At 41.3% G+C, this 27,522-nt stretch overlaps 1 protein-coding gene across 7 annotated transcripts in view; it reads right to left on the reverse strand.

The window, feature by feature from the left end:
- The window catches only part of VPS13D (vacuolar protein sorting 13 homolog D), a 311,480-nt gene that overhangs the window by 59,968 nt on the left and 223,990 nt on the right, over positions 1-27,522 (reverse strand). For 6 of the 7 annotated variants that reach the window (XR_009187313.2, XR_009187314.2, XR_009187312.2 and 3 more), the window contains 2 exons: positions 22,966-23,098; positions 19,979-20,174 (listed from right to left, as the gene is read on the reverse strand). Coding sequence is in view for 2 of the 7 variants with exons in the window: in XM_058304369.2 (XP_058160352.1) it covers positions 19,979-20,174; positions 22,966-23,098 (329 nt within the window). In the remaining 5 variants the exon portion in view is untranslated. Of the gene's footprint in view, positions 1-19,978; positions 20,175-22,965; positions 23,099-27,522 lie in introns of those variants that run through there. The other variant, XR_009187315.2, reaches the window with a different exon arrangement.

The following is a 27,522-nucleotide window of genomic DNA, read 5'->3' on the forward strand; positions in this document are numbered from 1 at the left end:
TCCCCTTCCCCGCCCCCCCCCCACCCCCAGTTGTCTGCTCTCTGTGTCTATTTGCTGTGTGTTCTTCTGTGTCCGCTTGTATTCTTATCAGTGGCACCCGGAATCTATGTCTCATTTTGTTGTGTCATCTTGCTGCATCAGCTTTCTGTGTGTGCGGTGCCATTCCTGGGCAGGCTGCACTTTTCTCCAGTGGGGCAGCTCTCCTTATAGGACGCACTCCTTGTGCGTGGGGCTCCTCTACACAGGGGACCCCCTGTGTGGCACGGCACTCCTTGAGCGCATCAGCACTGTGCGTGGGCCAGCTCGTCACACAGCTCAGGAGGCCCTGGGTTTGAACCTTAAACCTCCCATGTGGTAGGTGGATGCCCTATCCATTGGGCCAAATCCGCTTCCCTCTGGGGCCACTTTTAGTCATCCCAGAGGTAAAATTAGAGGGATGGCTGAAGTACTGATTTGGCCCCTTAGGGGAAGTGAATGTAACCAACTTAAATGATGCTAGGCCAGCTAGGGCAAGGACCAGGATCACAGGCCACTAAGGAATATTTTAGGTACAATGCTGCTTCAGATTAACATAGTGCCTTCTTATTTTGAGAAAATATTATCACACTTTCATATGTCATGCCCCTAGGGTGCCCCTCTATGCCATTTCTCCAGTGAGTGGATTCACCTTAGCCAGGCAGACTTGACCAGACAAAGACAAGCTTTCCCCTTTGGCCACTGAAGGGACTGGCCTGAGGAGGGGATAAGAAGTGTCCATGCAAGGTGACAAAGCAGTAGTGGCATGCACAGCGCTGATGCGCGCAAGGAGTGCCGTGCCACGCAAGGGTGTCCCCCGCATGGGGGAGGCCCACGCGCAAGGAGTGCGCCCGTGAGGAGAGCCGCCCAGCGTGAAAAGAAAGAGCAGCCTGCCCAGGAATGGCGCCGCCCACACTTCCCGTGCCGCTGACAACAACAGAAGCGGACAAAGAAACAAGACGCAGCAAATAGACACCAAGAACAGACAACCAGGGGAGGGGGGGAAATTAAATAAATAAATAAATCTTTTTTTTAAAAAAAAAAAAGCAGTAGTGGCAGAGCTGGAATTGGGATTCTGGACTCACAAATTTGCAAACCTGTTCTCTTGCCAAGAGTCCATGCTGCTTCCAATTCCCAGAGGAAACATATAGACAGTTATTTTTATCACAGAGACTTGAGTCAAGAAGGCAAGGCTTTTCCTCTGTCTTACATTGGCAAATTAAAAGAGCATGAGGAGAGCTGATATGGCTTGGTGGCTGAGCACTGGCTTTCCACATACAAGGTTCTGGGTTCAATCCCTGGCACCCAGTACCTTAAAAAAAAAATAAAAAGAATATGAACAGCTGTCACTATGACACAATAGATCAGAAAGATGTTCTGCACTACTCTGTCAGCTCTACCATTTCATTTTGGGAATAAGAATAAGATCCCATGAATCCTACATCCAAACTTAAAATGTCTGTGGTATATTTGACTTCAATAGAGTTTTTAAAAAGCTGTTCCTACAGCAATTTGTACTTATCATCTGATCTATATGCATCCCAGGCCACTCATATTCACTTGTCTCAAGTTCTAAATGAGTTGCCTAGACTGAATGAAATTCCCCAAGAGCTACTCCCTTGTCTAATGATACCCAGAATTTGAGCCTTGTTGGCTCAAAAGGCAGAAGCCAATGGGGACTAAGTTTCCAGGAATGGGAAAATGGGCAGATGAGCTTTGAATGAACTATGAAACATTTATAATTTAGAGAAAGTTCATTTTCAAAAGCTCAAGGACTAACAATAATCCAAAGTTATGCAGAAACCATGAAGTAAAGGGTTCATAATGAAAGCAGTGTTTTTAAAAGTGTATCATTCTTAGCTAGAAAGAAAAGAAACAGTTTTTCTTCCAAAACTCTAGCTCTGAACCCCAGAGTACTTTTTTTTTTCCCTTTTCAAACACACAGAGGCTAGAACCACAACCTACAAGATAATACTATTGTGAGACTGTCCTGGCAGGAGTCAGAAGGTTAAGCCCTGGATATTTCCAACAGTCTCCTGAAGCAGAATCTGATTCTACCATTTAAAACCCTTAAATATTACTGAACAGTGGACTGTCATGCGTCTGGAAAATGTAACCATTTTTGAAGAATGCTTTCCAAACCACGTAATGCTTTTAAAGCTGTTTATCGAAAGAGCTGGATGAGCAACACTGGCATGAACCAGTTTGTCAGCTGTTACAGGGTCGCATGCCCCATCCTAATTTCCATCAGCATTCCATCATTCTCGGCTGTCCTACCCTTGGCGGACAACAGATGCCAATGCTTGGAGACATTTGCTACATAACTTTTACCCAAGAAACCTGGCTCCAGGACAGATTTTCATGTCATGTGGGGCTCTTGGCTGAACTCTGCTCGAACCCAGAGGCATATCGTTTACAGCAGAAACTAACAATAGTTTGGGATCACCTGCTTTTCACAAGGGGGTTCAGAGCAAGGTCGTGGCCTCTGCACCCCTTTTCTGACGGGGTCCTCATACACAAAGGAGGTAAGCTTCTCCACCCATCATTTCCAAGAATGTAACCATCACCAGGTGACCACCACAAATTTGTAGGCCTAAATTTAACAGAGAATGGGAAGGACCAAAACACAACAAAGCACATGAACTCCTAATCTCAGCACTATGTAGCAAGTAGCCTTAAGTTTTCAGAGATAGGGCATGTAAGGAATCCCATTTCATTTACACTCAACATCTCATACTCAGGGATGCCACTTCTTGAGCACTAACTACATGCCACATACCAGGGTAAGTGCTTTAGATACAGTCTATAACTTAACCCACACAACCGCACACTGAGTTAGGCATCATTATTCCTCTTCCATGAGTCAAATGATTCTTACCGCAGAGAAAGTAAACTAGGGAAACAAACTTGCTCTGGGCCAGAGTTAAGAAGTAGCAGTGGAATGACTCAAATCCAGGGCTGTCTGACTCCCCAGTAGGCCTTTTCCCCAAGTCTTTATTACAGAAGTGGGCACCAAACAGTGCTGTGGTGGTCCTCCTTGCTGCCTGCAAATGCTTGGTTTCTTTTTACGCTGACTGCCGCGTTGCTCCTTCCCAGTCCTTCTCCAGAACTGGGGAAGAACCTGTGATTTTATATTCTTTCCACATCTCTTTCTGAAACAAGCCCTTCTCTTTGAAGAAAGACCTCTTGCCCTTGGCGTGTCAAGATAAGAAAACTTTCAGCAACTTCCCTTAGAAACTACAAAACACCCATCAGCACCCAGGATCTAAGTACAGTCGTTCACCAGCTGCCGGCCCCTCTGAATAGCTTTTATGGTTCAATGAGGGGTGGTGACAGGGCCATGTCACTGCCATTGGGTGTGCTATTTCTTTCATGTTCCTAGGATCTGACAAGAGCCTTCTACAACCTGTTTCTTTACAACACACAGAACGAGAGATTAAAGACCAATACCAGCCTCAAAGCTGGGGCTGGGACTGGCAACTACTCACCAGATGCATTCTAAATCTTTGAGGGAAGAAAGGCCAATGACTGCCTAAGCAGATGTTGTTCAAAAGGCTGCTATGATGATTAAATGAGATAATACCTGAAAAGGACATAGGTCCCTGCCTGGATCACACAAGTGATTAAAAATGTTACTGACAATGTTATTCTTATTTATTAATACCACCAAACTTAAAAAAAAAAAAGTTTTAACAGAAATAAAGGATATGGATTTCAGTAAAACCACACTAATTCAGAGCTACTAGTGGGAGGTGGTGGAAGGGAAAGGACATCAAGAAAGGATGAATGAATTGATGGAAAGTCTAAATTATATAGGTTTTCTGATCATATATAACAGATATTTAGCCCAGAGACCCCATGAAACCCAAAGCAAAGAGAACTAAATAGCATGAATCCAAAAAGATTAAGAGAAGATGTCAACAATATTTTAGAAGCTGAAAAGCAGATGGACAAGTGGTACTAAATCGTAAGCCTGTGGGAGTGGAAGCCACAGAATAAGCTAAATTAATATGGGAGAATCACGTTAGATTTCAGAAAAATGGAGGCATCAAGTAGTTCTGAAGGCCTAGAGTGTACGGGAGGAAAAGGGAGGCATGTATGTGAGTTGCTGGAATAGGAAGATTGGTAAAAACTCAGGGTAAGAATCAGAACTGTCAGTCCCCTCTCTTAGCCCTACTCAGCCTACCTCTCCTCAGAAGACAAGAATCAACAGGTCCCACCTAACCATCCCAGGGAGAAGCCCACTGTTTCCATCTGCTTTCTTGTACCTCATCTTTAAGGAGGATCAGAATAGATAGTCAAGAATCACCGAATGGGGAAGCAGACTTGGCCCAGTGGTTAGGGCGTCCGTCTACGACATGGGAGGTCCGTGGTTCAAACCCTGGGCCTCCTTGACTCGTGTGCAGCTGGCCCATGCACAGCACTGATGTGTGCAAGGAGTGCCATGCCACACAGGGGTGTCCCCCGTGTAGGGGAGCCCCGCACGCAAGGAGTGCGCCCCATAAGGAGAGCTGCCCAGTACAAAAGTGCAGCCTGCCCAGGAATGGCGCAGCCCACATGGAGAGCTGATATAAAAAGATTATGCAACAAAAAGAAACACAGAGTCCCATGCCGCTGACAACAGAAGCGGACAAAGAAGACACAGCAAATAGACACAGAACAGAAAACCTGGGCGGGGCGGGGCAGGGCAGGGCGGGGTGGGGCAGGGCGGGGAAGAGAAACAAAAAATAAATAAATAAATCTTAAAAAAAAAAGAATCACCAAATGTTTGAGAACCATCTCTGTCATGAAAGGAGAAAAGACCAAAATAAACAAACAAAAGTAAGAAAATCCAAGTTTTCCTAGTATAATAGCTAAATAGTAGACCTAAGGAGCAACTAGTTTGGATTGGGGCAGAAGATACCTAGGGGAGGAATTTCCAAGAAATAAAAAGAAATTGATGTTACCTAATGCATTTAAACTTACAGAAGAGAGAGGAAGTAGATTTGGCTCAACTGATAGAGCATCTGCCTACCACATGGAAGGTCCAGGGTTCAAACCCAGGCCCTCCTGACCTGTGTGGTGAGCTGGCCCACGCCCAGTGCTGATGCACGCAAGGGGTGCTGTGCCACACAGGGGTGTCACCAGCATAGGGGAGCCCCACGTTCAAGGATTGCACCCCTGAAGGAGAGCCGCCCTGTGTGAAAAAAGCACAGCCTGCCCAGGAGTGGCGAGGTACACACAGAGAGCTGATGCAGCAAGATGATGAAACAAAAAGAGATACAGATTCCCATTGCCACTGACAAGAAGCGAATGGACACAAAGAGCAGAGCAGACAATGGGGGGGGGGGGGGGCGGAGGGGGGACAGAGAGAAAAATAAATAAGAAATAAATCTTTGGGAAAAAAAAATTACAGAGAAGAGTTTGGGAATAATTTAGTAATAGCCAAATAGGAGGGTTAAAAAAACCCAACATCACACAAGTCACTAACCCCATGGGGAAAAAAGTAGAAAGTAAATTAATGTTTGGGGATAAATTAGTAATATACATATAGAAAACTAAACAAATGGCACTAATAAAAGCAGTTACTAACTCCAAGGAGAAAAAAACAAACTAAAAAGTTGAACAAAAAAAAGTAAACAAAATCACAGTAATCTATGTGGCTTCACTGGGAATACTTTTTACATAGGCATAATATAAAAACTGAATAGTGATTTATCTAAAAGTGATGATACAATTTTGAAGTTATGGGGGAGGGAACTATGTATTGTGTATAAATAATAGGAAGTCAAAGAATGTACAAAAATAGCAGTATAAAAGTATTTTTTTAGAAATAGGGAGGTTAATGCCTGAAGAAATAGTCAAAAGTGTTCAAAGTAACAGCAGGAAAGGGAAACAAGTGGCAGGAGATTGCTGTTTTTGTTTTCAGATATGCAGAAGTCTTTGATTTTAAAAAATGTGAACATGTATTTACTTTGATAAAATTTAATTTAAAAAGATGTGCCTCAAGTGATTGAGGTCCCATACGGGGGGGTCCCGGGTTCAATTACTGGGGCCTCCAGGTGAAGGCAAGCTGGCCCACGCTGTGGAGAGTTGGCCTGTGCCACAGTGAGCTGGCCCGCATCATAAGCTGACTCCTCATTCCCCTTCCCACAGTCTTTGGCAACCTCTATCTACTTTCTTTCTCCATGAATTTGCCTTTTTCAGATACTTCATAGAAATGGAATCATACAATACGTGACCTTTTGTGTCTGACTTATTTCACTTAGCATAATATTTTCAAGGTTCATGCATGTCATGGCAAGTATCATCAGTATTTCATTCCTTTTTACTACTGAATAATATTCAACTGTATGTATATACCACAGTTTGTTTTTCCATTTATCTGTTGATGGACAACTGGATTGTTTCTACCTTTTAGCTATTTTGAATAATGCTGTGATGAATACTGGTATACAAGTATCTGAGTCCCTCTTTTTCAGTTCTTATGTGTATGAATTTAGGAGTGGGATTTTTGGGATTATGGTAATTCTGTTTAACTTTTCAAGGAACCACCAAACTGTTTTATACAGTGACTGCAGCATTTTACATTTCCACCAGCAATTTATTAGGGTTTCAATCTCTCCATATTGCCAACATGGTTACTACGCATTTGTCTTTGATAATTGCCATCCCAGTGGGTGTGAAGTGGTATCTCATCGTGGCTTTGATTTGCATTTCTCTAATGGCTAATGATGTTGAACATCTTTTCATGTGCTTATTATAGGACATCCGTCTATCTTTTTTGGAGAAATGTCTATTCATATCTTTTGAAATTTTTTTTTTTAAAGATTTATTTCTCTCCCCTTTCCCCATCCCCTGCCCCAGTTTTCTGTTCTCTGTGTCCATTTGCTGTGTGTTCTTCTTTTTGTTCACTTCTGTTGTTGTCAACAGCACGGGAATCTGTGTTTCTTTTTTATTGCATCATCTTGTTGCATCAACTCTCCATGTGTGCAGCGCCATTCCTGAACAGGTTGCACTTTCTTTTGCACTGGGCGGCTCTCTTTGCGGGGTGCACTCCTTGCATGTGGGGCTCTCCTATGTGGGGGACACTCCTGCATGGCATGGCACTCCTTGCACGCATCAGCACTGCACATGGGCCAGCTCCACACGGGTCAAGGAGGCCCGGGGTTTGAACCGTGGACCTCCCATGTGGTAGTCAGATGCCCTATCCACTAGGCCAAGTCTGCTTCCCTCTTTTGAAATTTTAATTGAGTTGTCTGTCTTTTTACTGTTGAGTTGTAGGAGTGACATTAAACCCTTATCAGAAATGGGATTTGCAAATATTTTATTCCATTTTGTGGGTCATCTTTTCACTTTCTTGATAGTGATAGTGTTCTCTGATGCACAAGAGATTTAAAATTAATGAAGTCCATTTCATCTGTAGTGGGTTTTTTTTGCCTCTGCATTTGATGTCATGTCTAAGAAGCCATTGCCAAATCCAATGTCTCCCCTATGATTTTTTCTAAGAGTTTTATAGTCTTTGCTCTTAAATTCAGGTCTTTGGATGTAGCTCAAGTGGCTGAGCACCTGCTGCTTCCCATGTACATGGTCCCAGGTTCAATCCCTGGTACTTCCTAAAAACAAACAAACAAAAAAACACCAACTCTCCAGAAATGGACATGGCTCAAGCAGTTGGGCTCGCGTTTACCATATAGGAGGTCCAGGGTCTGATGCCCAGGGCTTCCTGGTGAAGGAAAGCTGGCCCGTGCACCAAGCTGGCCCACGAGGAGTGCTGGCCCATGCGGGAGTGCCTCCCCTTGTGGGAATGCCGCTCCGTGCAGGAGTATCAGCTGACGCAGAGAGCTGGCACAGCAAGATGACATAAGAGACAGAGAGGAGAGACAATAAGAAGATGTAGCAGAACAGGGAGCTGAGGTGGCACAAGAGAATGATCACCTCTATCCCACGCCGGATTGGTTCCCAGAGCTGCCTAATGAGAATACAAGCAGACAGAGAAAGAACAGACAGCAAATGGACACAGAGAGCAGACAATGGGGGGGGGGGGGATTAATAAATAAATAAATCTTTTAAAAAAGCAAAACCCAACTCTCATTGGGGAGTGGATGTAGCTCCGTGGTTAAGTGGCTTCTTCCCGTGTACAAGGTCCTGGGTTCAATTCCTGGTACTTCTTTTTAAAAAGTTAAAAAAGCAGGCCTTTGATCCATTTTGAGTTAATTTCTTCATATAATAGAATGCAAGGTTCCAATGTCATTCTTTTACCTATGGGTATCCAGTTTTCCCAGGAGCATTTGTTGAAAAGACTGTCCTATTCCCACTGAGTGGCCTTGACATCCTTGCCAAAAATCAACTGTGGGTTTATTTTTGGGCTCTCTGTTCTAACCTACTGTTTATATATCTATCATTATGCAAGTACCACACTGTTTTGATAACCGAAGCTTTGTAATACGTTTTTTCTCTTAGATAAAATTTTACTGGAGGGAAGCGGATTTGGCTCAAAGGCTAGAGCATCCGCCTACCACACCACATGGGAGATCCAGGGTTCAAATCCAGGGCCTCCTGACCCATGTGATGAGCTGGTCCACAAGCAATGTTGATGCACCAAGGAGTGCCCTGAAACGCCGGGGTGTCCCCCACGTAGGGGAGCCCCATGCACAAGGAGTGTGACCCGTAAGGAGAGGCACCCAGCACAAAAAAAGTGCAGCCTGCCCAGGAGTGGCATAGCACACACGGAGAGCTGACGCAGCAAGATGATGCAACAAAAAGAGACACAGATTCCCGGTGCTGCTGACAAGAATACAAGCGGACACAGAGGAACACACAGCAAATGCTCACAGAAAGCAGATAACTGGGGGCGGGGGGGGGGGGGGGGCCAGGGAAGGGGAGAGAAATTTTTAAAAAAATTTTACTGGAGTATATCATTCATACATGAACACATACAAATGATAAGTGTAGAGTTAAAGTTGTGAGCTTACAAAAACAAACATGCATATCACCATACATCACCCCACCATCAATACCTTGCATTGTTGTGAAACATTTGTTACAATGAAACAACATTGTCAAAATTGTAATAAGTTTTGAAATCAGGAAGTGTGTGTCCTCCAACTTTGTTCTTTTTCAAGATTGCTTTGGCTATTTGAGGTCCCTTGAAATTGCATCTGAATACTAGGATGAATTTTTTTACTTATGCAAAAAGTGCCATTAGGGTCTTGAGGGATTGATTTAAATCTGCAGATCACCATGGGGAATATTGTCATCAACAACAGTAACTATTGCAATTCATGAACATGGGATATCTTTCCGTTTATTTAGGTTTTCTTTAATATTTCTCAGCAGTGCTATAGTTTTCCATGTACAAGTCTTTGCCTCCTTGGTTAAATTTTGTTCCTAAGTGTTTTATTCTTTTTGACACTATTGTTGTAATGTTCACGGTTAGTGTACAGAAATACTGTTGATTTTGTATTCTGCAACTTTACTGAATTCATACATTAGCTCTAACAGTTTTTTGTGAGTGTGTGGATTTGTAAGAGTTTTCTATATAATAAGAATGTGTCATCTGTGAAGAGAAATAATTTTACATCATCCTTTCCAATTGGGATACCTTTTATTTCTTTTTCTTGCCTAACTGCTTTGGCTAGAACTTTCAGCACTATATTGAAAAGAAGTAAGGAAAGTGGACATCTTTGTCTTGTTCCTCATCATACGGGAAAAGTTTTCAATCTTTCACCATTGAGTATGATGTTTGCTGTGGGTTTTCATATTTATTTTATCATATTGTATTCCTAGTTCATGGAGGGTTTGTTTTTTTTTAAATCATGAAAAGGTGTTAGATTCTGCCAATTGTTTTTTCTCCATCAACTGAGATGATCATCCTCCCCCGCTTCATTCCATTAATGTGGTGTATTACATTGATTTTCATATGTTGAACCATCCTTGCATTCCTGGGATAAATTTTATCCTGGGATAAAAGGTGTATAATCCTTTCAATATGCTGCTGAATTCAGTTTGCAAGTATTTTGTTAAGAATTTTTACATCTATATTCATAAGGGATATTAGTCTGTAGTTTTCTTTTTTTTGTAGTGTCATTGTCTAGCTTTCATATCAGGGTGATTGATGCTGGACTCACAGAATGAGTTAGGAAATATTTCCTCTTCTTCAATTTTTTGGGGAGATTTGAGAAAGACTGGTGTTAATTCTTCTTTAAGAATTAAAGAATTTGACAGAATTCACCAGTGAAATCATCTGGGCCTGGGCTTTTCTTTGTTGGGAGGTTTCTGAATACTGACTCAATTTCTTTACTTGTAAGTCTATTCAGATTTCCTATTTCTTCTTGAGTCAGTGAAGATAGATTGTGCGTGTCTAGGAATTTGTTCATTTAGGTTAATCTATTGTTCAGCATACCACTGTTCATAGTATTCTCCAATAATTTTTTTTTATCTCTGTAAAATAGATAATAATGTCTTTACTTTCATTTCTGATTTTAATAATTTCTGTCTTCTTTTTTTCTTAGTCAACTTAGCAAAAGGCTTGTCAATTTTGTTGATCTTTTCAAAGAACCAACTTTTGGTTTCATTGATTTTCTCTATTTCCCTTCTCTATTTCATTTATATCTGCTCTAATCTTTATTATTTCCTTCTTTCTGCTAGCTTGAGTTTAGTTTGCTCTTCTTTTTCTAGTTCCCTGAAGTGTACAAATAGGTGATTGATTTGAGATTTTTCTTCTTTCTTAATGTAGGCATTTAGAGCTGAAAATTTCCTTCTTAGCATTGTTTTTGCTACAGCTGTATTTTCATCTTCTTTCTTCTCGAAGTATTTTATAATTTATGTTATGGTTTTTTTCTTTGAAATGAACACATATCTGAGTATTTTCCAGTTTTCCTTTTGTTATGTTTGTTATCCCAATCGTAGGATTTTAAATATTATTTTAATAATTGTGGAGAAGTTAACTAAATAACATATATTAAATATGTATAAGGTGTAAAGAACACATTAAAAATCAAAGGATCATTGGCTAATTATAAACAATTAGTAAAAATATAACAATTTATTTTGAAAGTTATAAAGTAGAAAAAAATGCCTATAACTCACCCTCTCCTATTGCTTACACCACCATATAAAAATGCAATTTTGTTGTTTTCAAAACAAACAGTATATCAAATCACCAATACCAGGTTACATCAAGAAAGTTTTCAGAAACTTGAATTAAAAATATTAATATATTGACAACTTGGTGGGTCTCAGGAATCTGGGAGATTCTTCTAAGCAGGTTATCTTCAATTATTTAAATATTCTCAGTACATAATGCCTATTATATTCCTGGAATTTAGTAAATGCTTAACACTTAATCAGTTAATGAATCTGTACTGTAATTTTGCCTGTACTTGAACCAGCGTGCTTACTAAAGCAACCATGGATCTGAGTATCTCAAGCTCAGAATTGGCTACATTGAATTAATGGGCTCCTCAACAATTCAAACAAAATAAAAAAATTCTTTGAGGTTAGAATCTTTTAGCTAAGGGATATAAAAGTACTTTACATGTGGTAATTTGGCCTTTAATCTGTAGGAGGTGGGTAGGTGCTCGTTATTATTACCATATTTGTACCACTAAAATCAATCAATAAAGTATTGGGGACAGAAGAGCCCTGCCCTCTGTCCATCCATCCTGGCATTACTCAGAGAGTTTACACTGGATTCAACCAGTCCTAACCCACCAGTTAGCTAGTATTCCTGTGACCCATACTCCCTATAATGAGAGGTGAAATTTTGCTCTGACTCCCCTTTGAAGTTTTCTGCAGTTCCTGGGATTTTATGGTAACAGCTTTGGTTACCCTGCCATTATCTATGTTTGAAGTATGTTTGCAGAAAATTTACTAGGAGCTATGTCTGTTGTTAACACAGAACAACCACCTCATAAAAACTGTTCTCCAGAAGAAATTCAAAGGAGCTTATGAAAATACTGAGGGTTTGTCCTGCTATACCAACTGTGTTAGGTAGAAAGCTTTGGTTCTGAAGTAAACTCTGAAACAGATACACCTTCTCGATTACCTGGAAGAGCTCAGGTCAGTGCTATCATAACCAAGTGGCCTTTTAACAAGATGGACCTTGCACTTTGAAGAAATCTGTTTTGCATTTACCATGTTGTTTAACTTAAAATATACTGGGTTGATAGGTTAAGGTAAAAGACTAAAATTGTGAGAGATCTTTCTGATATGTGATAGAATCTTTCCAATTGTTACTTCAAGAAAACCAGTAAAGGGCAGAAGGAGGGTTGACAACTGCCGGCTGCAAGCCAAAGTGGAGCATCACATGACATGACAGTGGCTCCTGGAGTTAAATCCACATTAATCTACCACTGCAGATTATGTGCTATTTATCAGCAGAATGATGGATCATCAGCATATTTTCAAACAGAATGGCTTGTCAAGAAAATTGACCAGATACAGGTATTTGAAGGCTGGTAGCATGTTCATAGAGTAACAAGAGGTAAACAGAGTGGCACTATTAAATATTTTTGCAAACCTCTCTAATACTTGCTAAATAGAAAACAGCTGAATTCACATATCTGCTGCTTCTTTCAATCTGCTGCAATATCACACATTGTGTAGCTTTTGGAAAAATTCATAGAACACTCATTAGAAATGAACATGATATTAAAAATAGTTGTATGTGTGTATGTATTATACACACATATATATAAATAGTTTTGACCTTGTATACCCCCCTAAAAGGGTTTTGGGGTTCTCCAGGGACCTCCAATCCATATTTTGAGAACCTTTGCCCTAAAAGGACCCATATACACAAATTTGGTTCTAGTCAGAAATCAGTTTCCTCCATGTATTAAATATATACCCATTAAGGATATAAGTGACACTGCTAACCTGATTCAAGTCATTTAAGCCCAATGTAATAAAACTGTGTTTCTTTTAGAATATATTGTGATTAAAATGTTTTACTAACTCAATCTTATTTTCCTCCATTTGTCAAGTCAGTAAGCAACTTAGCAAGAACCTGTCTTTGAGAGGCAATCTAGTAGGAGGGTACTGGATAAAGGTATCAGAGCAAGAAAACTCAGGGAAGAAATCTATCTTTTCTTCTCCCAAGTTTATAAGCCTTTACTTATAATACAATACTGGGTCTTTATTCAATACTGAGCCATATGTCCTCTGTGGATCTCAGAATTCTCTTACAGTCTGAAGCTCTGTGGGTACAAAGGATCTGAGCCCAAACTTGAACCCTCTCTTTAAGGGAGATTCCAATTTCAGTCTAGGCAAAGATGGATGATTCTGTAAGGGAAAACCATGAAAGACATAGGATAGTCATCAAAACTTAAAAATAAGTTAATTGAATGCCTTTGCAGAGGCATTCCACATGCAGGAAATGGTTCATTTCTCTCTAACGCACAAAATACAAATTTGTCTCAGGAAGAAATACACACTGTTCTGTTTCTCTTGATGTTCAAACAAAAAAATCTCATATCTATATTTGGGCATCACCCCAGAGTTTTAATAATCAATTCACTGAGCAAGGAAGGGACTAACGGTTTACAAAAGCTAAATTAACTATTTAATTTTTAAATGCAAGAAGCCAGTATCAAAAAGCAATCCCATTTTCCCTTCTATTTTATTTAAGTAAGAACCTGCTGGTTAAGAGGCAAGAGCTGTACTTTAATGATGTACATGCCAAAATTCAGTTGATTTTTACTTTTGGAAGCAGGACTGGGTTGTTTCCATGAAGTCAGTCACATCCGCATGCCAAAAATGGCAAAGAATCAACGCTCTCCTTTCTAGAAATGATTATAATGTACCATGACCAAAAAAGTGTTTTCTTTCCTAACAGATAATCTTGCATAAAAATGAGTCATGGGATTCCAGAAATGGAAAGGCTTTTCTCAAATATGTGTGTGCATGAACACACACACTTTTTTTTCAGCAACTGATCTGAGCTTTCCATAAGTTACGTTATAATGAGAATGGCATCATCTGGAGCCTTTGAGTGAAAGGGGAGTACAGTATTTAGAGTTCAGCAGGAGGGAAGAAGTCTATCTTAGAAAAAAAAAAAGATTTCTCTGCTAGTGTTTCTATGATAGGAATTTTAACTTATAAGGCATGAAGGACTGTTAAGATTTCTTAAAAATATCCTATCCTATGATTCTGAATGCTTAATTTCAAACCTGCATGAGACATCCTATGCCTTTAACACAGCTCTTAATGTTTCTTCTTCAGGCATTGCTCAGGTAGAGGGACGAAATTATAAAATGATCCATTGACCTTTAATCATTTCTGCAAAGTCCAGGTTGGCAAGATCAGGAAATAGGAACATATGGCTCTCACCTCATACTTGACCCAAGAGTGAGGGGAAGAGAACTAAAATGGCTGCTGCTATACCCACTGTGCCACCTTCGGATGACAGAGGAGACACAGGTCAGTCCCTTCCCTTCAGTTGGACACAGCAATACCTTTTCAGTTTCATTGAAATGTAACTCCTTCTCAGGGTAAAATCAACACATTAACTACCACACCAGCTGCCCAAGCATAGCAACCAACCCAAAACACAGATATTGCTCAAAGAAACAGCCTCTGGCTCAAATGGGTACTAAGTTCCAGTTTGAAGTCCTTACCAACATACATGCCTTTATATTTATGCTACTAAGGTCTAACAGACTCAGCATGCTTGTTTTTTTTTTTTCTTCTCTCCCCTTCCCCACCCCCCAGTTGTCTGCTCTCTGTGTCCATTCACTGTGTGTTCTTCTGTGTCCGTTCATATTCTTGTCAGCGGCACTGGGAATCTCTGTCTCTTTTTGTTGCATCATCTTGTTGCGTCAGCTCTCCATGTGTGCTGTGCCACTCCTGGGCAGGCTGCACTTTTTTCACGCAGAGAGGCTCTCCTTGAGGGACGCACTCCTTGTGTGTGGGGCTCCCCTATGTGAGGGACACCCCTGCATGGCACAGCACTCCTTGTGTGCATCAGTACCGCGCTCACCGCACAGGTCAGGAGGCCATGGGTTTGAACCCTGGATCTCCCATGTGGTAGGCGGACGCTCTATCTGTTGAACCAAATCCATTTCCCAGATTATACTTCTTAGATGAGCATGAGGCAGTAGTTACAGAATAACATGGTGCTGGGAGCAGAAGGCGTAGGGCTATTTTTACTGGGAGGCAATTTTTTTTTCCTTATTAAAACATACACTTACATTTTTAAGATTAAAAAAAGGAACTGTCAAAAAATACTGGACTTGCTCAGCCCTCAGATCCATGGGCCATAAGTTCACTCTCCTCAGTATTAAAAGGAACATCAGTAGAAAAAAATTGAAAGCACTGGTATCCCAATGAAGATTTTTATTTTCATTAGATTTTTACCTTTGGAAACGTCATGTATAATTTTTGCCTCTCATTTGTCACATATAATACCAAGTATAGCAAATGGCTGCTTTACGAGCAAATTAACTAAACACCAGATTGCCAAGCTAGAACAAAAGTTAGTGAAAGTATTTCCTAAATCCCCTTTGCTGACTTTTTTCTGATCTGTCCAACCTGACTGCATCCAGGCTCTGGATACTCAAGACCATCTTAAATTAACTCTCTTATCATAGAGAGTCATGGGTAAGATGCAAACACTGTAACAGAGTGGGCTATAGAATAAGGAAGATTATTTCCTTAAGAAAATCCATTCCAATGTCCTATCTAAAAGGCCATTAATGGAAAGTGTCTTTAACAAATTTTGGGTGTTGCCCTGGGAGTGGTTTTGCTCAAAAAATCAAATATGCTCACCATAAATCTCTTTTGTGAAATCAACTAAAAGGTTACTTGAAAGCTCTCAGAGCAACTGGAATTTACTTCTATGTGCACAATACAAGGATCCTGGGATTCTAAAACATTATTATCAGAGTCCTCCTGATGGCTATATTCTTAAACACTGATCTATCATTATCCTTCAAATTCCCCCTTGCTCCTTATCTAACTTAAATAACAAGATAAGCTCCAACACTCCTGAACTTTGCTAAATGTGTTTAAATATTTCAAGTTCTGCCAACTCCCACTTCTCTCCCCTTTTTGGGTCTTGACTAAAAAGGTGAAGAAATATTTTGGAGGAAACCTTAGGGCCCAGCTTCATAAATCTTCATCTGCTACTTTACTAAAATGTCATGCAACCCAAAGCCTACAACAGATGGTATTTAGAGAAACAAACAAGTAAATAAATCCCCCGGAGTCAGACATTCCTCTTTTCAACCGTGTTTTTGTCTCCTATTGTGAAATGGCTGCTTCTGGGTTTCTGCAGCTTTCTACCAAAGCATCTTTTCAAATCCAATTCTACTGCGTTTTTGCAGAGAACCGGCCTTGTCACAGAGCTTAGTGCCCTGCTTTGGCCTGGTCTGGTTGAAGGTGGTGGGCTTTTCTACATAGCTTCAGTGGCAACAAAGTGTGACTGAATCTGTGGCATTTTCATAGACTTTATTTGGGAACAGATGAATGTGGCCCAATACACGTAGACTAGAAGATGCAACCTGAGCCAGCAGAACGTTGTTGCCTTGGAAAAGGCTTCTGATTTCAGTTCCAAACCACACATACTTGTACAGTTAACAAATGCAGCAGGGGATACTGGTCCACAACATTCAAGTTGAGGCCAAAGGCTCTGCTGTCCTCCGCCCTCTTCTCTCCCACACTCCCACCTTCCCAAGGATTATAAGAGTACATGGAAATTTCAGAGAAAAGCTAGGTGTTTGTCTTTTTGGAAAGCCTGAAAACCAAGGAGAACTTGGAAGTATTTTAATCTAAAATAACTTAAGCAGGGGGGTTCCCTATAAATAAAATCATGTTCAAATAAACACAAAGAGGGAGCCAATGTTTCCTGTAAGGCCACTTTCACATGGATTACTGGAAGGAATATTCTTTCAGTTTTATGGCTTAGTTTGCTATCATCTGCTAAAAATTTGGGTCATTTAAAACATAGATGCTAAGATCTAAGCCTTTACTTGGATGAAATATTACAAAGGAAGCAGAAGGAAGGTCTGATTCCAAGTGCAGACTCAGAGGCAGAACTCTTGGACTCCTGGGTTCCATTCCTGGCTCTGTCCCTGGGCTCAGGTCAGCCCTCGGTCAGAATCTCACTTCTAATCCCTTCAAATCATTTGTTAGTCCCTGTTGTCTAAACAGTGGGGAAAAACCCTGAGTAACACCCCTGGATCTTGTTCAATCAACTGGGATGGCTAGAGATGGTTCTAACTCATTTCCAAGAAACTAGGGTGATTTATCTGCTCCTAAGAGATCACAGTGTCATCAAAAAGAAACCCATAGAGCACAGACACATTTCTCCACCTGCAAGAATCTCTGTGTTCCTTTAATGTGGCTTTCAAAACTAGTATCACCCAGCATTTTTACAGTTCTTTATAGTTCCTACATTAAAATAACTCTGGTTGGGCTTCAATCTTCTGAGAGGTCATGTCAATATACAGGTGTAATTATCCCCCAATTTACAAATGAAAAAAACCCAGGCTTAGGCTAAGAGACTTGACCAAAGGCCCAAAGCTAATAGGTGAGGGGATTAGGACGCTGACCTATTATTTGCCAGGTCAAGTGCCCTTTTCTCTAACATACGGATCCTCATTAATAGTCCTACTTTTGGACGTGGACAAATGAACTGAGGGAAATTGGTTAAAACACTATTGCTTATCCCTTCAGAAGACTCTGTAATGCTTTTCCAGTGCAACAAAGGTTAAAGGACCAAATGTCTTCGTGGTCCCCAAAAAGCATGGGTCCCACATAAGTCTCACTCGGTCTGATACCTTCTGCCATGGCTCTCCCATTGGCTCTTCCAGGAATGGGGAGAAGATGCAGAAGATAAGTTCCTCCTCTTTTGAGGTACTTGCCTATCAGCCCATGGCTATCTGGCTGTGCCTCACTTATCACTGCAGCCTTTGTTCTGAGGAGGAGCGAATAGCCAGGCACTGGGAAAATTTGCAGTTAAATTTCAATTAGACTGCCCATTAGTCTAATTAATTGAGAAAATGTGCAGTTCAACTGTCAATTGAACTACCATTATTGTTTGCTCTGCTGCAAGCTGCACAGCTTCTCTGTCGGGTGTCTCATCTATAAGGGGATGTAGACCTTAAACGTATTGTGATGATGAATGACTAGTGCTGACTGCACATTGCTGCACAATGCCATATTAGGTGTAGCTCCAAGTGAAGCACACCCTAGAGGACATGGTCTTTGCCACTGAGATCCTGACAGTGTTGGGTGACAGGCTGAGAACCAGAGAGAGAAAAATGCAATGCTGGTCAAGACACTGAATCAAGGTCAGTTGCTGGTCATAATAAAAGGAAATCTCGAGTAAACAGGGCAGAAACTGCACAGCACTCCTTATCTTGACGGTAATCGACTATGACACATATGCAAGAGAAATCCAACAAGGACCAGCCAGGCCAGGCAGTGCCATACAAGGTGGGAGCCTGGACTCAGAGTGTTTGAGTCTGGCTCCCTCATCTCCTGCCAGCTGTGTGGGCCTGGATGAGCCAATTGTTTTTTCTGAACTTTCTTGTCCTCATTTGTACATGAAGTGTGAAGAGACTATATGAAATTGCACATGTGACTGGCACTCATTAAGTGAGAAGTTCCTTCTACCTTTCAGTGTTGCACATGCTTCTCCCTTTAGCCTTAGAAGGCAGTTCTCTCTTTCCTTTACCTGCCAAATCCTACGCAGACCTCAGGCTTCATCTCAAATATCACTTTTCTAAAAAAGCCTTTTTTGATCCCACTGACCAACAGGTTAGTCAACCTCCTTCTCCTCTTCATCCTCTCTAATTATAGTCCCACAGCACTCTGTAAATCTCCTTTGTGTCATTTATCACAATTTTAGTAGGACTATTTGTGATTATTTAATATTTGATGCCCTGCTCAATTTTAAGCCTCTACTTTCTGCTATATTCCCAACACTGAGTTCATAGGGAGTCTTCAATCCAGTTACTGACAGAAAATGAATGAATGACAGATCTATACAGGCTGATACTAAATCAAAACTTCAGGAGCAATGCTAGATGATGGGTAAAAGTGACAAGAATACTCTTCTACAGCAACCATTTCTTGTGTTCTTAAAAAGGATGCAAAACTTTAACCAAACTGACAATGTGTACGATTCAAGTGATTGTTTTCACTAGTCAATATTAAAGTTTACAGCACAGAATAATAATGATATTTTTTTAAAAATCTAACAAATACACCTCAAACCCTTTTCGAAAACAATAATCTCTTGGCCAGTCTGAGATTTTAAGAAGAAGGATTTTGGAATTCTTAGGGGTCTTCTGCCTCACAGGCTCATACTTCATTAGGTCGTCTTCCTGTTCTAACAAAATATTGGATGCAAACTCCTTGGGCCATGAGGAGGAAATGGAAAAATTAACTGGAAATGTGTTTGAAGCGTCCCTGCTACCCCTCCTCCCAGCTTCATAAATGCTTCAAAATATACTCAAGGATTGTTTTAGCTTTGTATCTGAGAATAGAATGTAGCTTAACTAAAGTAAACGCTACAGATCCTTTTTTTAAAAAAAGGCAGCTTCTACCAGATGGAAGAAGTTCTGGCAAAACATATGACAGAGCCCCAGACTATAAGAGTAAGTACTGCCCCCACTACAGTAATGTGTTATCAGTAAGGTTTCTGGTGACGGACAAACAGATTTATTTTAATTGGGGACAATTTCATTTCAGATCCTATTTGCGGGAGCGTCAGGGTATACACATTGGCCAGGCACCAGGCATTCTAAAAGGACATACTAATGCATTCAAGGAAGATCTATTACCCAGGCAGCAGCAAAATCCTTCTGAGCTTAAACTGAGTTCAGCTATGCTGGGAACATTCATTATACCCTGGGTTGATAAGACTTCCCAGCTAGTCACTCTGAAATCCATAGCCCATACATCAGTAAGGATTATGAGAGGTAGCAGACCTGAGCTGGAAACTATAAAAGCCATCCCCCCTGTGACCACTGACCTGGGGCCGCTGAGTGTGGCTGTGTCTCTCACCGCCTGGGCTGTTTCTGATGCAAAATCCAGGGCACCTGCCACCGGCTTGGTTACAGTGCCAACAAGCCCTTTCCCAAGGCCAGATATGAAACCGCTGACACCCCCTTCTGTTTTCACACCTTCCACTGTTGAGGTTATAACACTGGTCAATCCACCGATGATACCTAGCAAAAAAGACAAAGGCTACTGTAGCCTGGCCAAAGACAATAGCAAAAACATTTACAGCAAACCCCTCAACTCCACACACCTGACAAGGTAATTTCTGTGCACCAGATAGGTCACAGGCAGGCCAACCCAAGATGGGGAGGCAGCGGACTCACCCATTAAGCTCAGAGTCAAAGGATAATACATTACATAGTAGTCAGAAGAAAAGTAAGTATGTTTCAGTTAAAGAGTCAAAGAAAAGCTGAAGGTTAACATTGGCCACTTTTCAAATCCAGAGCTTTGACAGAATTATGGGCAATCTGGAGAGAACATGTGGAGTAGCATCTAAATCAGCAGGACACTAGGAAATAGCGCCCTTGGGGAAAGTTTGAAGAAGCTGGGATCCTATGGAAGACAAGACAGAGAGATGACTAAAGACAGGTTTTCAATTTTCAAAAGCCAATATGTGACTTGCTCAACTCCACCAGAAGTTTGAAATGAAGTAAAAGGTGAATATTTAGCTGAAATCAGGTATAGGCAATTACAGCAAAGCTCAATACAGGGCACCCCAAAAAACAGCCAAAGCCCGAAGGGACCCTCAATGGAGCTGGATCAGAAGACCAGCCAAGGTCAAAAAGACCTTCCACACATTTTGAAATGTGAAAGCAATGGCCTGAAAAGTCCCAAAAGTGGCCAGAACTTGGCAAAGGCTAAAGAGGACACCGGTATTGCAGGGAAGAAACAGGGCCCTATCAGAAGAGCATTTCTAGGACTTGTGCCAGGGACACTCACAGGATGTTTACCCTTTGACAGTGGGGGTGTGAGGAAGCTCTCTAGACTCTTCAGCTCTAGTGAGACAAATTGGTAAAGGAAACTCCTTGGGCGAGAATATACTAACAACTCATAACGTTTCTTTTGGATTCTAGGCCCATTTGCTTTAGTTAGGCAATGTCCCTTTCCCAGTTTTTAGAACAAAGATGATGGCAGAGCATGCACAGTACAGGAGTTCAGACTGAGACCTCAGCGAAAGACCATAGGTCAAGCTGTGCCTATGCAGAGAACTGAGCTCAACTCTTGGTTTTTAAACTAAGGAGGTTGGATAAATTCTGGTCCTTCTTAGCCGTCAAGGGTCTTTTTATCCTGAAGGATTAAGAATTTTACTCTAGTCTGCTGCTTTCTTATGATCTAGAGCTTAGTGGATCCTCCTTGGATGAGCCCCTGGTTCCTGGGCTTGGACTGGCCTACCTGGCTCCTGAAGTTGCTGTATGTTATTATCTGAATAATCCTTGGTTGGGGCAATTTCGCAATCTTGGGCAAATCACCCATATTCTCAGCAGCACACTCATGTGTCCATCCACAAGCACAGCCATGCTCTCTCTCCACACATCCCAAGGATGCTGGAGAGAGAAAGGCAATTCTACATAGCAAAGCATTCACTTTTAAAAGTGCTCTAACAGTCCAATGCTATCATTACAATTATTAGAAAGAATGACTAACTCTTTTAACTTCAAATGATTGCCCAACAATAACTTCTTAAAAGTCCATAAACAGATTAATTTCAGACAAATTTTACTTCTAGCCTGGTGTCTCCTTGGGGGCTGCCCCCTTAACAGTTGTGCAGGCTTAGGAAAAACAAAGGCACTTTGAGCCAAACCTCACTATCAGGAAAGCTGATAAACAAAAACTCTTTCCTAAACATTGTGTCCCAAGCACAGACAGAAACATGATTTTTTAAATTATCTCTATTCCTTCCTTTTCCTCCAAATGCAGATAATCAAGAGTTGATCCTTCCTGATATGACTTCTAATGGCTGCAGACTATTTCTAAGAATCTGGTACAAACAGTTCAATTTAATAACTATTACTTAGCCTAAGCTATATGTCAGATATCACCTTAGGTACTGTAAGCCTAAAGATGATTACAAAATTTCTGCTCTAATCGCATTCATGGTCTATCAAGACAACTAGCTATAAACACAAGTCAGTCTACCATGTGGGCTCTGTTAGTGGTTAATTCTAATTGGGGAGAGTGGAGCTGGGAAAACACCATTTGAGGTGGAACTTGTAGAATGAGCAGGGTTTTGACAGACAAGGAGAGGATGGCAGAAGGAATATAAGTGAGCTAGGACTTGGAGGCAAATATGGGGAACAGAACATACATAGCTCACTGTGGCTGAAGTAGAGTGGCTGGGGGACTCTATGCATGGAAAAGTTAGTTGGGTTTACACTGCTTGGGGCCTTCAATGCTGTGCTAAGAAATTGTGGACAGAAATGCAACAAATGGCAAATGAGTCAGAATCAAAAAACTTCAGAGACTGAACACATTGTTGCCATCACCTGCATCTTTTGAGCACATGGATTTATATTCCCCATTAATGTGTATTTATGCAAGACTTAAAAAACATCTGGGCTACAAACCTGGTAGCTAATTTCACATTTCAATTTCTTTGAAAGGAATGATCAGTAAGCAGAAGACAGAGTCTTGAAGCAGCAATTTCAGGTTCTAAGAAGGGGTTCAGTTTATTTTACCTTATGACACTTAAGGAATGGAAGCCAGAGAACAGGAAGAAATTGCAAGATACTCAACATTTTGGAAATAAATGAGTTTTCATGTACTGCTGCACTTCAATTACTAGGAGGATAAAATAAGAGAGCTTGGAAGGCTACCAGGTACCCTTAAGATATCAGACCAGGATCTCCAATGCCGTCAACTTTCTTTTTCCTACTTGCAATTAGATGGGTGAAATGGCTCATCCATGAAACTGTGGCAAAACGACCATTTTCTTGTAGAGTCTGGTGTCATTTGGCTTACCGTGAGCCAGGCCATGGATGCCAGCTACTAGGTGTTCACCACTTGTGGCTGCGTGGTATCTGATATACTCCCGCTCTGACTGGTGCCGGTTGTCCATCGTCTTCCCTAAGCCATCTGATAATGTCCCTGCAAACTGCAATGAATTAAAAACAGAGGGGAAAAAAATGTAAAGCCTCAGCACTGTTTTTATATCCTAATTATTTTAAACAAATACCTTCCCTTGCTCCTAGCAAGTATTCAGTAAATACCGATGGAAGGATAGATTAATTACTGAATTACATATATCCTATGCCCCAGGACAGTAGTTCTTAAGCTTTGGGACACATATAAATTGTAGGATGCTTCCACTGGTGGACACAAGGCTTGTGAAGCAACTACTAAAACTCCACAATGGCATTTAGTCTTCATAATACTATTGAAAATTTGCTGAAAAATTAAAGGTAGAACAGGATGGCCTAGGGACAGGGGATATGAGCTTTGGGATTCTTTTATGGAAGGATACAGGGTCTTTGCTCTAGGAATTAATGGGCCTCAAAATAGGAAATATGGGAAATTACTGTTAATTTAGGGTTTGACATAAAAAACAATTTTTAGAGACATCAACCTTTCAAAAGCAATGCGTTTTCTTTCATTTACTCAACAATTACGGAGTGTTTATTAGGTACCAAACCCTGTCAAAAAGAGAAAATGAAGTAAATGGAAGGATTAACAGGCTAAGTCACCTTTCATAGGAAGTGGCAAATTTGAACTCACGACTTCAAATGCAAAACCATTTACCCTCTCAACTCAGAGAGAATTTTTATTTATCCTGGCATACTTTAACCAGAGAAGCTGTCTGATCCATCAAAGCTGGATATAAAGGATATAAAACCCTGTTTTGTCACAAGACAATTTGAAAAGGTTTAAAGTGACAGTTAATAAACCACAGGGTACTTATCCTCACCACTCAGGCATAAAGAAAAGGATATCAAATATATAATTAACCTTCTCAGGAAGGATCCACCAAAACAAGCGGTTTAGTGCCAATGACCCAGGACTAACCTTTTAGAAAACTCACAGGAATGTTATTTAGATATAAAGTTCAGTGGAAAGATTCAAGGCAAACAGCCTGCCTTCAAGACCCAGTACACAGGGTAGCCATCTGGGGCCCGTTTCATTCTGGTTTGGCAAGGGAGGGTTACACAGACCTGACCTGGAAACCATCAGTCCTGAGGATTCTTGTCACTAGTGGCAGGTAAGCTCTGTGCACCAAAGAGACTAGGGGAAGAAACAATGCTTCCGTGTAAAGCGGGGGTGACTGAAGCACTATATGGGAATGCCTATTCCTCTCACTCAGTCCAAATGCTTGGGCAGTGATTGCTGACTTCTCCAGAGATGTAATTGCCAGCATTATTTGTTTCCATTTGCCTTACCTGCTCCATCACTCCCTGTCTAATTAGAGAATTAAAGTTAAGTTAATTTTAGATTTTTCTTTGGAACCATGGAGATACCATGGAATGTTCAAAACTAGCAATGTGGGCTCTCTCTGCCTAGAGAAGCCCACACCAAATCTTGGTGTTTATTTCCATCTTCCTCTCCCATTTCTCAGCAAGCTCTGTTCTTTCCCCCATTTCCCAAGTAAATTCTTTTTACTGGACTAAAAACAAAAACAAAACAAAAAAGCCAGCATTGTGAATCACTAAGTGGGGACATTTGTCAAAAAGACCCCATTTGATGGGAAGCGGATTAGGCCCAACGGATAGGGCATCCGCCTACCACATGGAAGGTCCAAGGTTCAAATGCAGGGCCTCCTGACCTGTGTGATGGGCTGGCCCACACTCAGTGCTGATGCACACAAGGAGTGCCGTGCCACGCAGGGGTGTCCCCTACGTAGGGGAAGCCCCACGCACAAGGAGTGCACCCCTTAAGGAGAGCTGCCCAGCGCAAAAAAAAAAAAAAAAGCGCAGCCTGCCCAGGAATGGTGCCACACACACAGAGAACTGACGCAGCAAGATGACATAACAAAAAGAGACACGGATTCCGGGTGCCGCTGACAAGAATATAAGCGGGCACAGAAGAACACACAGCGAATGGACACAGAGGACAGACAACTGGGGGGGGTGGGGGTGGAGAGGGGAGAGAAATAAATGTTTAAAAATTAATAAATATCTTAAAAAAAAAAAAGACACCATTTGAGAGGCACCATAGAAGGAGGACCACAAGCTTGACATCTGTGTGAACGAGATTCTAGTCATTTTTTAGCCATTCTAGAAGCTCTATGACCCTGAGTAAGCCACCCTACCTCTGTGAGCCTCCCTCTCTCAGGAGGGAGAACAGTTGAGTACCTACTTTGCCATGTGGCTAGAAGAATTGGTGGCAATGGCTTAGGGTCTGGCATCTGGTCAGCATTCTATTCATATAATTAGTCAACTACTGGACCAAGGAGGAATGTCTTAAACTATCTGAAGAGAGCCTTTGAAAGGTTTAGCATTATGGTCATTTGAATTAGGATTTAACATCAACAAACCCTCTCTTCTCAGCAGATAGAGGTTTCTGAGCTGTACTGTCTATAAAATCAGGGTGTTGCACTTGGTGATTTCCTAAATCCTTTCTAGCTCTGTCAGTGTGTGATCTACACTTCAAGTCAGAATATCTTAATTAAGTACTCACCCTGGGTCCAGATGGATTTAGGTACCACTTAGGCTATCAAGACATAATAACCTTGAACCCTATCCTCAAGGAGCTGACACTCATTGAGAAGATACTAATCATATAATACATGAAATAACCAGTGGCAAAAATCTGGGACACAGATCATAGACACTCAGGAGTCCAGAGAGGAAAGAGAAAGGTGACCCTTGCTTTGGAAAGGGATTTATGCAGGTTGCCAGTGTTCTTTGTGTCAGGGTCTGGGCAGCTGCTCACGGCATGGCCCAAGAATGGGGAGAGCTTGGCGAAGTGAAAGGCTGTCTCTGGAAGTGCTTCATGATGCTCCAGGAAGAGGTGCCCGCTGAAGAGATCCAGGAGCACCAGACCATTTTCTGAGTTATTCAGGTCTTTCCCATTTTTCTCAAACTCTTACTTTATAACTGCTATTTCTTGGAAGAGATACTAAGCTTAGTTCCCCTCTACCTATTTCTGGCAGCTGACTAGGAAGAAGTTAAAAAAATCCTATAATCCCTTTTTTCATCTAAGAGAATAATCTAGGCAAACTTTCCAATACCACCCCCTCCCCTCTCCCTCTAGCACCCTGTCGGTAAAACAGGCTTAATATCCATGGTTTATGAATGGGCCTATGCTAAAGCTTAACTGCCAATTGATTCTGCTGCAGCAACCCTGGCTGGTTCCTGGGTGTTCTTTTTACAAAGATACCCTATGGACCCCAGGAAGGTAAGATAAAATGACCTAAGAGATCAATCACCCTTCTCTCTAAATGCTAGATTCTTCTATGTGTTTCTCAGGTGCCTCACCTTTGTCGTGAAAAGGTTCCTAAGGTACATATAGTCAACTTACTCCAGGACTTCTGTTTGAATTCCTACTTCTCTGTTTAAAAAAACTACTTGTGCAAGCCAACTGGACTTATCCTTTGCCACTTTTGAGTGAAAAGTAAAGGATATAAGATAGTAACAGGAAAATATTACCTCTAGAAATGTGGCTTTGAAGACACAGAAAACTTCTGTAGATACTGAAATTTATGATCCACGCAAACCGTACTGATGAAAGGCTTGACCATATTTTATTAGGGGAGACATTTTATAGGAACTAAACCAAAGCCAGCTAAATATTGGGCTTAAGGTCAAAGGCAGGCCTTGGGCCAGGTCCACCGGGCTTTTGAGTAATGAATCCAGGGCTCTGCAAGCTCATGGCTTTCTCTCACTGGGGGAGCGCACTTTGTCATCTGTAATTCCACCTCTCATTCCCTACCTCAAAGCTAGTGTGAGAAAGCATGGGCTGGAAAAGGTGATTCCAGTGGGCACTCATTATGGGTATCCTGTGGCACTGGTCTTCTCTGAGGCTGGGAAGCACTATTTGACCCATGCCCTCAAATCTGAAGATGACCATCAAAACAGAGCAGAGATGGCCACAAGGGCTGCACTGACAAAGGGGAGTGACTGGTCCAGGACAACTTTCACCCTTTCCCCCAGCCCACCAGTTCTGTTTTTGTATCTTAAAACAGAAAAGCCAAATGCATTGAAAACCTAAATCACTTTGAAAATTTTTGAGAGCAAATGCTTTTCTAACAAGCTCAGGGATGATCAAAATAGGGAACAACGCCTGGAGGCACAGATTCACATTATTCAGACGAAGGAGAAACTAATCCCAGAGGCACTGGAGGAAAGGTTGAAAATCATCAGGATATTAGAAAGAACTCAATCAAACATTTACAGAGCCCCTCCTGGGTGCCACAAAGGACCTCAGTCAGGAGGTCAGGAGGTACTTTGGCACATTGGAAAGGCAATCACCCCTGAATTCCAATTCGGATTGTGACATTTAATAGTTATAAGATCATGGACAAGTCAGTAACTTTAGTCTCTATGCTGAGTTTCCCTATCTTCAAAATGGGGATAAGAATATTCA

The sequence above is a fragment of the Dasypus novemcinctus genome, chromosome 9 (genome assembly GCF_030445035.2).
Source record: "Dasypus novemcinctus isolate mDasNov1 chromosome 9, mDasNov1.1.hap2, whole genome shotgun sequence".
NCBI lineage: Eukaryota > Metazoa > Chordata > Mammalia > Cingulata > Dasypodidae > Dasypus > Dasypus novemcinctus.